The 14,679-nt window shown below is 34.5% G+C and overlaps 3 protein-coding genes and 2 pseudogenes across 5 annotated transcripts in view; 1 reads left to right on the forward strand and 4 right to left on the reverse strand.

Moving 5' to 3' along the window:
- The window catches only part of LOC122264176 (cuticle protein AM1199-like), an 873-nt gene extending 719 nt beyond the window's left edge, over nucleotides 1–154 (forward strand). Inside the window, exon 3 of the mRNA XM_043032932.2 lies at nucleotides 1–154. This exon is cut by the window's left edge and continues 87 nt beyond it. Coding sequence (XP_042888866.2) covers nucleotides 1–79 — 79 coding nt within the window. The 3' untranslated portion in view covers nucleotides 80–154.
- A 1,249-nt stretch (nucleotides 155–1,403) lies between these two features.
- Nucleotides 1,404–2,261, reverse strand: LOC122264171 (cuticle protein AM1199-like). The gene is made up of 3 exons (XM_086545717.1): nucleotides 2,183–2,261; nucleotides 1,856–2,073; nucleotides 1,404–1,670 (listed from the first exon to the last, which is right to left on the reverse strand). Exons 1-3 carry the CDS (start codon nucleotides 2,195–2,197, stop codon nucleotides 1,505–1,507), a joined length of 399 nt encoding a protein of 132 aa, XP_086401843.1. The 5' UTR covers nucleotides 2,198–2,261; the 3' UTR covers nucleotides 1,404–1,504.
- A 2,522-nt stretch (nucleotides 2,262–4,783) lies between these two features.
- Nucleotides 4,784–5,542, reverse strand: LOC147470022 (cuticle protein AM1199 pseudogene; annotated as a pseudogene). Its single transcript, XR_015191761.1, has 3 exons — nucleotides 5,494–5,542; nucleotides 5,167–5,384; nucleotides 4,784–4,949 (listed from the first exon to the last, which is right to left on the reverse strand). The product of XR_015191761.1 is annotated as a cuticle protein AM1199 pseudogene (transcript).
- Nucleotides 5,543–7,979: 2,437 nt separating this feature from the next.
- On the reverse strand, nucleotides 7,980–11,526 carry LOC122264172 (cuticle protein AM1159 pseudogene; annotated as a pseudogene). The gene is made up of 3 exons (XR_015191762.1): nucleotides 11,386–11,526; nucleotides 8,465–8,682; nucleotides 7,980–8,250 (listed from the first exon to the last, which is right to left on the reverse strand). The product of XR_015191762.1 is annotated as a cuticle protein AM1159 pseudogene (transcript).
- Nucleotides 11,527–13,271: 1,745 nt separating this feature from the next.
- Nucleotides 13,272–14,237, reverse strand: LOC147470023 (cuticle protein AM1199-like). The gene is made up of 3 exons (XM_086546046.1): nucleotides 14,121–14,237; nucleotides 13,749–13,966; nucleotides 13,272–13,505 (listed from the first exon to the last, which is right to left on the reverse strand). The coding sequence occupies exons 1-3, from the start codon at nucleotides 14,133–14,135 to the stop codon at nucleotides 13,340–13,342; spliced, it is 399 nt and encodes a 132-aa protein (XP_086402172.1). The 5' UTR covers nucleotides 14,136–14,237; the 3' UTR covers nucleotides 13,272–13,339.
- Nucleotides 14,238–14,679: the final 442 nt, after the last annotated feature.

Below are 14,679 nucleotides of genomic sequence, written 5' to 3' on the forward strand. Positions count from 1 at the left end.
CCCACACCCCCTCCCCGCCCACGCCGTCGAGCAGATCCGCGTCGCCGAGGAGCAGAGACGTCGTGGAATTCAATTCTGAGGAAGCCATCGCACCTAATGAAGAATGTAATCAAGGACAGATTTCTTTGTAAGCTCAAGCAAAAAATAAACGAAAAAACTCTCATTCTCTTATGATTTACAAGTACCAATTTACCTTCTCTGTAATATTGATAATTTTCTTTGATGTGGTGATTCAGTGGCTAGTATACTTTTCAAATCTAAAATACGATAACTAACCATGAAATTGCAGATTGATTATCTATCACGACATATTTTACAAAGACGGTCATTCCCAATTGCAAACCTCACAATTTTAAAACGGTCGCAGAAGTGGGAAAGGGCCTTTTTTCCGATCGAGGCGGAGATGCACTGCAGAGGTAGGTGCTGATTGGGTGAATTCCGAATAACATCGTTCCATTTCAAATTATATGAACACACACATATATATATACATACATACATATATATATATATATAATATATATATATTCAGATACATATACATTCAGATGCATATATATATGTATGTGTGTGTATAGACATACATTTATGTATATATATGTAGAAATGTACCTGTATATATGTATACATATACATATATAGACATATATGTATATGTATACATATATATGTACCTATATACATATGTACATATAAACATTTATATATATATATATGTATAAATCTTTATATGTATATATATGCATATGTTTATATGTACATATATATGCACACATACATAAATATATATATATATATATATATATATATATATATATATATATATATATTGACTATAAAGAAGTAATAACATGAACGATAGTAATTATGAGGGTAAAAGAAATAACAGTTAGAATAAGATATTTATATGTACATACACATATATATATATGTTACATCTATCTTATTGTAACTTATTTTTATTACCCTCATCGTGTTGAAAGGGATGCTAGCAAATGAATGCTAATTATGATGTATTTAGATGAATATATATATACATATATATATTTGTATATATATCATATATACATAAACATTATATTCACACACATATATGTACATCTATATCTGTATATATATATATATACATATACATATATACATATGCATACATATATACATGAATACATACATATATATATATACACACATATGTATATCTATATTTATCCATCACATATGTATGTAGATATTTATGTATATATCCATATATATATCCTTACACATATACATTCATTTATATACATATACAGTATATATATAGTGTTTATGTATATATATCATATATTGTATATATATAAATATATATTCACATGCATACACAAACGCAGACAGTACATACATGCATAAATGAAAACACAAAAATAATTTCCTCTTTTATTCCTCGTTTGGCAAATGGAAAGTCAAAGATCGTGATGTTTCTTTGTGGCTTTGATCTCTTCCTTCAATAGGCAGAGCGACCTCCTTAGAACTGAATTCCGCGACGCCGCTGCTCTTCGGCGAAGCGAATCTGCTCGACGGCGTGGGCGGGGAGGGGGTGGGGGGTAGGGATGAGGGGGGACTCAGCTCGGAAGCCGAACTCGTCGGCGATGTAACTGACTTCAGCGATGGTTCCGTCGGGGAGAGTAAATCTAGAGGTGCAGTTATGAAAAATATGAATAACAAGACGGACCGCAGCATTGGAATAGAGAAACTATTTGCAATCCCTCGTATTAAAAAAAAAAGAAAAAAAAAAAAACCTCAAATAACGCATAAGTGCTCAATATAACTACATGGAATGTGAAGAAAGACATAAACTAAATCACATACGACTTACCTGTATGCTCCCTGCATGTTGCTCTGTCCCTTGGATCCTGGGTTGCCCACGCGGGACTCGCGGATTCCGTTGGCGGCTTCGAAGACGTAGTTGAAAGCTCCGTTGCCCAGATCCTGTCGGTCGTCCCTGACGATGGCGATGAAAGGTCGATCCGGAAGGTTGGGTCGAGTGAACTGAGGGGCAGCGGCGACGGCGGCCACCAGGCAGGACAAAACAACCTGAAAATATCATATATAGTTATAACATTATCTGATGAAAATGAACTGGTACTAGTATGTTCGTTGAACCCAACGAAATGTTTGCAAAATTACTGCGTTTGCTGCTTACAATTGCAAAATTCATTTTTGAACTTTGAGGAGATAAGACCCAATGGAATGGCTGTCGAAACTTTTATGATGGAAGTCCCTCTGCTGCAACTGTATATATATCTACCTTCACACACAGATATTACAAGGTCAGTCCACTTAGACCGCCCCTCAAGCTTTGTTATTCTCAGGAGACTGTGCAAAGATCATGTCGGAAGTGGGAAATACTCTTACAAGAATGACTGGTTTAGATGGAGACGTGAGGGTATTCTGAGAGAGAAAACGTGTTTCACGCCTGAGGCAAATTTAAAATGAAGATGCAAAGATATTGATGTTACTTGTTTCATGTATATGTTTAGCTCCATTGCAAACTTCACATTCAACACTAGATAACCAAATGAAAAAAAAAAAATCAAACTTACAGACAAAAAGGCGCCAAGATCGTCAAAATGAAAGTATTACCCAAAGAAATAACGGCAGAACATGAAAGGAATTGTTGGGATAAAATCAAGGTAACACTTTAGGTGGCACATTATAGGAAACTTAAACCGTTTCATAAATGGTGGGATAATTCATGAATATCCATCATGTGTAGTGCATGTTCTTTTATTTCTGGCATGCATTAAGTATTTTCTCTAATAAATGAGTTTCAGATGCGTTAAACATAGGGATTTGAATATTTACGGCACATTTCAGAGAGCTATTTTCACTTGAAATTTCCCTTTCAGACAAATGGAATGGCAATATCTCAATTACACTTATAGTAACGTCGCCACTGTATGAGAGTCAGATATGGAACTTTATGATATGATTATAGGAAGGTTAAAATAGTTATTTTTCATGGCAGAACAAGAAGAAAAAAATGCTTGAAGATATGGAGATTACTGATCTTCATTTACTTACAAGCATTATAAATATATATGTATATATATACATATATACATATATATGTACATATATAGATACAGATATACATACATATATATAAATATATATGTATATATATACATATATATATATATATATACATATATATGAACATATATAGATATAGATATACATAAATATATAAGTACACACACACACACACACACACACACACATATATATATATGTATATATATATATATATATATATATATATATATATATATATGTATACATATATGTCATGTATAAAAATAAATATATATATTTACATTCTCACACACATACATACACACGCATACCCACATATTTATATATGTATATATATACATTCATACGGTGTATGTATACATACAAACACATATATTTTTGCTGATTTACTGTGTGAGAGTAAAAACAGATTTATATGGTCCCTAACTATATACCGATTACTAGCAAGCAGATGTTATGAAACATAATCATTATAATTATAATATAAAACAAAATTATAACATTCTTATTCTTCTTTTATTTATAGTTATTATAATGATATCATTATTATTATTATATTTTTTATTACCATTATTATCATCTTTATCATTATTACCAGTCTTGATATGACTATCTCCTTGCAGTTCACACATAATCAGTATATATTCCTTATTCTTCTTTTCATCATTATTCAGGTTGTGATGGAAAAAGATACACCCCAGCCACAAGAGGGAGGCTGGGTGTGAGGAACGGTTGATAACAATTCTTAAATAATTAGTATATATTCCTTATTCTTCTTTTCCTCATCATTCAGGTTGTGATGCAAAAAGATACACCCTAGCCACAAGAGGGAGGCTGGCTGTGAGGAACGGATGATAACAGGAACGTGAGTCGTAGGCGTTATCTTGGATTACTACACGAAGTAGTCCTTAATCCTCTGTTGAGGATTTTTCTCTCGTCGACTGGAACCGTAATCACCTTTTGTCCTTCCTTGGGTTAATGGATTCGTTTGCTTTAAAAATGTTTTGTGTATGCAGGATGATGCATACATTGCCAACCATACATATCCACTTGTATTCCGTACAGAACATGAAATGGGAAAAGAAATGCCAAAAACAAATAGAAGTATCAGCAATTACTGCTCTATGTATTTCTTTTCTTGTCTGCTGAAGTACGGAACGATTCCTCATATCAAAATCTCTGATTTTCTATGCCTTCAGAAAGTGTATGATTGTGTAGGTGCATGTGTATGTGTTATTGTCTATGTATATTGTCGATTGTATTTCCATGTATCATTGTATATGATGATTATACATGACTTCCATGGAATTTCTACTTTTCCAATTACTTGATTTCAAACATATCGAAGGCAGTTGGGACAGAGCAACTGATAACTGTTTTTTGTAAACGCTACACTACAGAAAATGAAATTGTATCATTCGGCGTACCATTGTTAGTACCATTGTTTCTAACGTTTTTATTTTGCAAAGTATTGCAAGTACGTATGTATTTCATTACACACAATTCTAAGTATGTGATTCTTTAATACGTCACAAAAATGAAAAGTAGAAAAAGATAAATAAGGGTTACGTAAAAAGTAGCCGAGCAACGAAAGAGCAAGTGAATTTTCTAATTTATTCTTAATTTGATGGGAGGAGGATCACCCACTGTAAAGTATACATTGTATCTTGGAATTTCATAACTTTCTTCATTAGGTGTAATGTCCTTAGAATTGAATTCCGCGACGTCTCTGCTCCTCGGCGACGCGGATCTGCTCGACGGCGTGGGCGGGGAGGGGGTGAGGGGTGGGGATGAGGGGGGACTCAGCGCGGAATCCGGACTCGTCAGCGACGTAGCGAACCTCGGCGAAGGTGCCGTCGTCAAGGGGAAATCTGTGAATACGTATAAGATAATAACTTACGTAAATGAAAGATAAGAAACAAAATCCCAAATAAAATAGTATTAAAAGGCAGGATGGAGTGCTATCAACTATTTTAGTAAGTATTTTGTATGAAAATAAATGTAAAACTACTTGCGGCTTATAATGATTTGAATATTGAACTATTTCACGGAACTTCTATATCTTAAAACATAAAATAAATGACTTGCCTGTATGCTCCCTGCATGTTGCTCTGTCCCTTGGATCCTGGGTTGCCCACGCGGGACTCGCGGATTCCGTTGGCGGCTTCGAAGACGTAGTTGAAAGCTCCGTTGCCCAGATCCTGTCGGTCGTCCCTGACGATGGCGATGAAAGGTCGATCCGGAAGGTTGGGTCGAGTGAACTGAGGGGCAGCGGCGACGGCGGCCACCAGGCAGGACAAAACCACCTGAAAATATCATATATAGTTATAACATTGTCTGATGAAAATGAACTGGTACTAGTATGTTCGTTGAACCCAACGAAATGTTTGGAAAATTGCTGCGTTTGCTGCTTACAATTGCAAAATTCATTTTTGAACTTTGAAGAGATAAGACCCAATGGAATGGCTGTCGAAATTTTTATGATGGAAGTCCCTCTGCTGCAACTGTATATATATCTACCTTCACACTCAGTTATTACAAGGTCAGTCCACTTAGACCGCCCCTCAAGCTTTGTTATTCTCAGGAGACTGTGCAAAGATCATGTCGGAAGTGGGAAATACTCTTACAAGAATGACTGGTTTAGATGGAGACGTGAGGATATTCTGAGAGAGAAAACGTGTTTCACGCCTGAGGCAAATTTAAAATGAAGATGCAAAGATACTGATGTTACTTGTTTCATGTATATGTTTAGCTCCATTGCAAACTTCACATTCAACACTAGATAACCAAATTAAAAAAAAAATCAAACTTACAGACAAAAAGGCGCCAAGATCGTCAAAATGAAAGTATTACCCAAAGAAATAACGGCAGAACATGAAAGGAATTGTTGGGATAAAATCAAGGTAACACTTTAGGTGGCACATTATAGGAAACTTAAACCGTTTCATAAATGGTGGGATAATTCATGAATATCCATCATGTGTAGTGCATGTTCTTTTATTTCTGGCATGCATTAAGTATTTTCTCTAATAAATGAGTTTCAGATGCGTTAAACATAGGGATTTGAATATTTACGGCACATTTCAGAGAGCTATTTTCACTTGAAATTTCCCTTTCAGACAAATGGAATGGCAATATCTCAATTACACTTATAGTAACGTCGCCACTGTATGAGAGTCAGATATGGAACTTTATGATATGATTATAGGAAGGTTAAAATAGTTATTTTTCATGGCAGAACAAGAAGAAAAAAATGCTTGAAGATATGGAGATTACTGATCTTCATTTACTTACAAGCATTATAAATATATATGTATATATACATATATACATATATATGTACATATATAGATATAGATATACATACATATATATAAATATATATGTATATATATACATATATATATATATACATATATATGAACATATATAGATATAGATATACATAAATATATAAGTACACACACACACACACACACACACACACATATATATATATGTATATATATATATATATATATATATATATATATATATATATATATATATATATATCATGTGTAAAAATAAATATATATATTTATATTCTCACACACATACACACGCACCCCCACATATTTATATATTTATATATACACATTCATACGTGTGTATGTATACAAACAAACACATATATTTTTGCTGATTTACTGTGTGAGAGTAAAAACAGATTTATATGTGGTCCCTAACTATATACCGATTTCTAGCAAGCAGATGTTATGAAACATAATTATTATAATTATGATATAAAACAAAATTATAAAATTCTTATTCTACTTTTATTTATAGTTATTATAATGATATCATTATTATTATTATATTTTTTATTACTATTATCATCATCTTTATCATTATTACCAGTCTTGATATAATTATCTCCTTGCAGTTCACACATAATCAGTATATATTCCTTATTCTTCTTTTCATCATTATTCAGGTTGTGATGGAAAAAGATACACCCCAGCCACAAGAGGGAGGCTGGGTGTGAGGAACGGTTGATAACAATTCTTAAATAATTAGTATATATTCCTTATTCTTCTTTTCCTCATCATTCAGGTTGTGATGCAAAAAGATACACCCTAGCCACAAGAGGGAGGCTGGCTGTGAGGAACGGATGATAACAGGAACGTGAGTCGTAGGCGTTATCTTGGATTACTACACGAAGTAGTCCTTAATCCTCTGTTGAGGATTTTTCTCTCGTCGACTGGAACCGTAATCACCTTTTGTCCTTCCTTGGGTTAATGGATTCGTTTGCTTTAAAAATGTTTTGTGTATGCAGGATGATGCATACATTGCCAACCATACATATCCACTTGTATTCCGTACAGAACATGAAATGGGAAAAGAAATGCCAAAAACAAATAGAAGTATCAGCAATTACTGCTCTATGTATTTCTTTTCTTGTCTGCTGAAGTACGGAACGATTCCTCATATCAAAATCTCTGATTTTCTATGCCTTCAGAAAGTGTATGATTGTGTAGGTGCATGTGTATGTGTTATTGTCTATGTATATTGTCGATTGTATTTCCATGTATCATTGTATATGATGATTATACATGACTTCCATGGAATTTCTACTTTTCCAATTACTTGATTTCAAACATATCGAAGGCAGTTGGGACAGAGCAACTGATAACTGTTTTTTGTAAACGCTACACTACAGAAAATGAAATTGTATCATTCGGCGTACCATTGTTAGTACCATTGTTTCTTACGTTTTTATTTTGCAAAGTATTGCAAGTACGTATGTATTTCATTACACACAGTTCTAAGTATGTGATTTTTAATACGTCACAAAAATGAAAAGTAGAAAAAGATAAATAAGGGTTACGTAAAAAGTAGCCGAGCAACGAAAGAGCAAGTGAATTTTCTAATTTATTCTTAATTTGATGGGAGGAGGATCACCCACTGCAAAGTATACATTGTATCTTGGAATTTCATAACTTTCTTCATTAGGTGTAATGTCCTTAGAATTGAATTCCGCGACGTCTCTGCTCCTCGGCGACGCGAATCTGCTCGACGGCGTGGGCGGGGAGGGGGTGAGGGGTGGGGATGAGGGGGGACTCAGCGCGGAATCCGGACTCGTCAGCGACGTAGCGAACCTCGGCGAAGGTGCCGTCGTCGAGGGGGAATCTGTGAATACGTGTAAGATGATCACTTACGTAAATGAAAGAAAAGAAACAAAATCCCAAATAAAATAGTATTAAAAGGCAGGATGTTGTGCTATCAACTATTTCAGCAAGTATTTTGTATGGAAAGAAATGTAAAACTACTTGCGGCTTATAATGATTTGAATGATTACTTATTTCACTGAACTATATCTTAAAACATATAATAAATGACTTACCTGTACGATCCCTGCATGTTGATCTGTCCCTTGGATCCTGGGTTGCCCACGCGGGACTCGCGGATTCCGTTGGCGGCTTCGAAGACGTAGTTGAAAGCTCCGTTGCCCAGATCCTGTCGGTCGTCCCTGACGATGGCGATGAAAGGTCGATCCGGAAGGTTGGGTCGAGTGAACTGAGGGGCAGCGGCGACGGCGGCCACCAGGCAGGGGAAGACCACCTAAAATGTATGCAGAAGCAGAAGCAATATTCGAACTGTAATAATGCACTTCATGTCTAATATTTGAATCTTTTCTGAGGGATACAGTGTGTTACTTACAAGTACCAGATTCATTTTGTGTTCGGAAATATTGAGTCCCAACTGAGCGACAGTTGAAGATTTAATGAGGACAATACCTCACTACAACTTTATATACCAACCAATACGACAAGGTCATGCTCGCGCCCTCCTCATTTTTTGTTTCTGCCATGAAAGTCGTGGGGGAAGCTGAAGATCCTCATGCAAGACTGACTGGATTGAAAGGAAGCTTGAGAATCAGCTGCTGGAAAAAAAAAGAAAAAAAAAGTTGATACTTCAAATTCACTTTAACATGATGTTAGCATTTTCTCTTTGATTAATAAGAATTTATTTTGATTCTTAAGAATTGTATGATATTTTTTGGAATGAATTGTTGAACTTCGGTATATCTCGCCTTTTGTCTTTTCAAAACTCATTCATGTAAATCATAAAATAACCTATTAACTAAAGATTCAGGTACTATAAGTTTGAATTTGTACCCATGATATATATATACTAACAAATCACACACACGCATATATATACATACATACACACATATATGTATATATATCTGTACATATGTATATATATATCTATATATATACATACAAATATATTTATGTATATGCATAAATGCTTACACACACATATATATATATGCTCATTTATACATTCCAAACATAGATTCACAAAATTAATAAGACACAACTACTACCTCTAGGTACGCCAGATATGGTATTTGTTTTTGTCATTTTTCAACTCTGTATCAAGGTCACTAAATAAATTGAGAAAAAAGTGCTCAAATTGTAATATGTAAATTTTGGACATTTCGTGTGATTTATTCATTGTAGTTTGCACGAAACTAAACGGTGTTACTCCCAAATTGTGTATATACATATATAATACCTCTAGGTACGCCAGATATGGTATTTGTTTTTGTCATTTTCAACTCTGTATCAAGGTCACTGAATGAATTGAGAAAAAAAAGTTCTCAAATTGCAATATGTAAATTTTGGACATTGTGTGAATTTATTCATTGTGTTTGCACGAAACTCAAACGGTGTATATATATGTTTTGCATATATTCATCCATATTTAATGTCATGATATATATTTACGGCATTCACTATATTTATTATAGGCGTTGCATTAATATATATTATATTATAATATATATATATATTGGTGAATTCAGCCTATATATCACGATATAATTATATATATTAATATATTATATATATCATTTATTGCATTGCGCTAATATATATATATGAAAATCGTAATATCATAGCTATTATAATTTATGCATATTTGAATATAATATATTATATTATTACATTGAATACATATATAACGACAAGCGTTACATATTGATATAATATATATATTATGAAGGGTACAATTATGCATTTTACAATATATATAGTGTTATAATATATATGTATTTCCCGCATTTTTTTTTTTCTGTTTGTCCTGTGAATAACACATACATGTATTAAAAAATATAACCCCACCATTTATATATTGGTTCGATTCGATACTAATATATCAACGATATCATCATAATTACTTTACGTTATATAACATATTATATATATATAATTTATATACTATATAATAATAAATTAGTTAATATGAATATTAAAATATATATATCATCATAATTACTTTTGGTTTTAATATATCTATATATATCTACGCTGCTATATATTTATAATACGAACCTATACATGTTATAATAGAACCGACCGTGCCTAGACATGCACGTAGAAGGGGAGGAAGGGATAGAGATGTCATTTGGTATGTGAAAGGTAGTGGAAGGAAAGTGGTAGTGCTGTAGCTTATCAGTAAGAGTAATGATACGACAGTTTGTAAACAGTCTGTGAAAAACTTAACTGTAAAATACATTCGGCGTCGGCGAAAATCGTCTCGCTGGATGCTTTCAATTATCTTGGAAAAAATCTCGTACATACTTTTGAATACCTATTTAGTGTCATCTAAAGCATTAAACAACATTACATTAACACTCACCTTATATGTACAACTCAATTCGCGAACATATAACGGTATTTACAACGGGATTAACTGCATGTCTTCTTACATTCTGAACACTCACCTTCGTATGTAGACACAATGAAAAATCTCGCAACGCCTCCGTGTAACAGAGTGTGTGACTTCTTATAACTGCCATGTCTTCTGACATCTGAACACTCACCTTCGTATGTAAAACACAATGAAAATCTCGCCAACGCCTTCCGTGTACAGAGTGTGTGACTTCCTTAGATATTTCCGCATCACATACATGCACACACAAACACTCACACACATATATGCATACACACATGTATATAGATAAATGTACATATTTATATATCTACATATATATATATATATATATATATATATATATATATATATTCCATTATTCCTTTACATATCTATATATCCACACACACAAAAGTATCTTTCAGCTTTCATTTTCACACAATAACCAGTTCTCAAAATGATCAACGCACACACACTTGCAGATTGATCATCACATCTAATTACAAAAACAAAACAAAACAAAACAAAAAAACAACAAAAACAAAACAAAACAAAACAAAAAAACAAGCACAGAGACTTACCTGGATCCTAGGTTGCCCAACGCGAGACTCGTGGATTCAGGTTGCGGTTTCGAAGATCCTGTCGCTCGTCCTTCAGGATGGTGATGCAAGATCGATCCGGAAGGTTGGGTCGAGTGAAGTGAGGGGCAGCGGCGATGGCGGCCGCCAGGGAGGACATAACCGCCTGAAAAAAAAACTATGTACAGTGATAACAGTAATTTAAGAAGGTGTACTGGCACTAAATTGTTCCTTGAACAAAGCGAAGTGTATGGAAAATACATTGCGTAAATTGATAGCTGTTGCTTTCATTTCCTTTTTTTCTGCTTCTTTTTTCAAGGGTTGTGGCGGAAGTGGGAAATACTCTTACAAGAATGACTGGTTGAGAAGGAGGATCTTCTGTAGACAAAAAAACATGTTTCACGGCTAAGGATGAACACGGAAAAATGTCTGCTGCTTTTAACTGTTCTTACATTTCCTACTAAATCATTTGAAAAGACTGAGATTAACGATATACAAAAATCTTAAAGGTGAAAGTATTCCTGGGAAACGTAACGGCAGATTGTGAGAGGAAATATCGGGGAAAAATAAGTTTTAACATGAAACCGTTTCATAAATAGTGAGCTGATTCTTGGACACCCGTCATAAGAAATTCATATTCTCTTATTTTTTACTAGCACTATTTTTTCTTTAATGTCACAGAGCTAAACGTTTGAGATATCTATGGTACATTTCAGGGGACCTATTTTTCCCTTCGCAAACCCAATTTTTCTTATAGGAGCCTGACGACTGCATGAATGCCAAATGGGGCCATAATAAAATGATAATAAGGAGAATAGGCTGGGCTGCAGTGATATAAGGACACCAAACCCTTTCATATTTGTCGATATATAATATGAAATACTTTTGTATCGAAACACACACACACACTCACAAATGCATGTTTATATAATTAAATGTTATTGAAAACCAAGCTGTTATAAAATGTCCAGCTCTGTCAGTCTTCAAATCTCACAAATCTTAGAGGCTGATTTTGCGGTTCACATTACACCTGACCTGATAACGGCTTCAAGGGAAATGTGTTCATGATATGTTCATATATAGAGAAAAGGAACTGTTCACATAACAAACTATAAACCGCGTATTATCTATCATTTGAAAAGAGGTACAGGTTATGAATCAGAGATGGCGATCATTATATTCTCTTAAACGAAAATCAGCGGATAAAGTTAATTATGGAAACAGAAGCATTCGCGTCAGGGAATACAAAATTAAAGTTATTGTTTGCGAGAGCATGGTTGGATTTTATAAGCTGTAATATTACGTTCAAAGTGATAGTATGTTAAACATTCTGAAATTATTGTTGCAATATTCATCGCTGCCTACTTGCGTGGTTGATGGAATTTGTGTCAGAAATTATGTGAACAGTCAAAAATCGCTGATGGCACGTTGATATAGGCATTATATATCATAACGATAAAAACGTACTTAGATAATCATAATTAGATATGTTAGAAACTCATGCAAAAGCTAGCATAGTTGAAAGTAAACAATGTATTTATCTTACTTTATACATCGGTTTGCTATTCCTGTATAACATATTCGTTCATATCACGTGCTTCAATGATCTTAAAACAATGATAAAAAATCCTGGTTGATATGTCGGATTGTGTGCGTAAAATAGTCCTTTTCTACTGCTATTTCATTTTCTTCTGTATCATCATTTTTTAAATTGTTATCATTATGATTGTTATTATTATGATTTGTTGTAAACTAGTGGAATTTTGTTATGTATAGATCAAATTACTTGATTGTTGATACATAATATGTATATATATGTTGATGGTGTAGCAGTTAAAAAAACAAAAACAAAACAAAAATAAATGAAAGGGTAAGCAAAAGAGAGCAGAGCAGCGAAACACAATATGAATTTTCTTATTTATTTTCGATGTGTGAAATAATCCACACGTTCTTCGTCAGTTGCAATAACTTTCTTAAAACTGAATTCCGCGACGCCGTTGCTCCTCGGCGACGCGGATCTGCTCGACGGCGTGGGCGGGGAGAGGGTGGGGGGTGGGGATGATGGGGGACTCAGCCCGGAAGCCGAACTCGTCGGCGACGTAACTTACCTCAGCGATGGTGCCATCGGGGAGGCGGAATCTACGAATAAAAAATATGTATTGAAGCAAAATCAAAACGAAGCAGCGAAAATGAAATAAAAAATAAAAGTAACATATGCTCATATTAGTTCGACGTCCATTGAAAATCTGCCTGGGGTGAGTAATTGCCCGAACAATCTTCATAGAATGCACACACACGGAATTCTTTATGTTGGCTTAGTCAAGTCATAGAAGACACAAGTGCTCCATTCAAAAACAAACAAACAAAAAACAAATAATTTACCTGTAGGATCCCTGCATGTTGATCTGTCCCTTGGATCCTGGGTTGCCCACGCGGGACTCACGGATTCCGTTGGCGGCTTCGAAGACGTAGTTGAAAGCTCCGTTGCCCAGATCCTGTCGGTCGTCCCTGACGATGGCGATGAAAGGTCGATCCGGAAGGTTGGGTCGAGTGAACTGAGGGGCAGCGGCGACGGCGGCCACCAGGCAGGACAAAACCACCTGAGAAATCCATGTAAAATGTTAGCGCTGACCAAGCGGAGAGGCACTAGAACTAGTCTGTTTCTATGACTATGTCATATGTTTGTAAAATATCCTCGGATACAATACCTAGAAGAATATTGTCAAACAGGAGGATGTGCCACATTTTACTTACAATTGCGAGATTCATATTGAATTCAGAAAAGTAAAGACGGTCTCAACTGAATGGCTGTCAAAACTTTTATGATGAATATGCCTCTTCTACATCTTTATATATCTAGACTCAGAGAGATATGACAAGGCCAGGGCATCTGAACCCTCCCCCAGTTTTTCTGTCTGAGAGAACAAGGGTTGTGGCGGAAGTAGGAATTACTCTTGCTAGAATGACGGGTTTTGACGGAGACGTGTGGATCTTCTGTTGATAGAAAAAGTGTTGCAAGCTCGAGGCAACTTTCGGGTGAAGTTGCAAAGGAATTTTAAGAATGATCTATTGATATGATCACGATTCATCGACTGTGTTAGCATTAATGTTTTTAAGATGCTTAGTTATTTTGTCCATCACAGTCTGGTCAAGTTATAAACACATACAAACAAATAACAACAAGCAATTATAGTTTTAATGAAATTCCATTCTTAATGATGCACGATAACTTATCCCATCAATCATTAATTCACTATGAACTGAGAATAAAAGCATAATGTAAAAAAATCGTGATGCAAGGTGTTAAAATGTA

Source organism: Penaeus japonicus, unplaced genomic scaffold, assembly GCF_977035675.1.
Source record: "Penaeus japonicus unplaced genomic scaffold, GWHDUDI00000001_assembly GWHDUDI00000017, whole genome shotgun sequence".
Taxonomy (NCBI): Eukaryota; Metazoa; Arthropoda; class Malacostraca; order Decapoda; family Penaeidae; genus Penaeus; species Penaeus japonicus.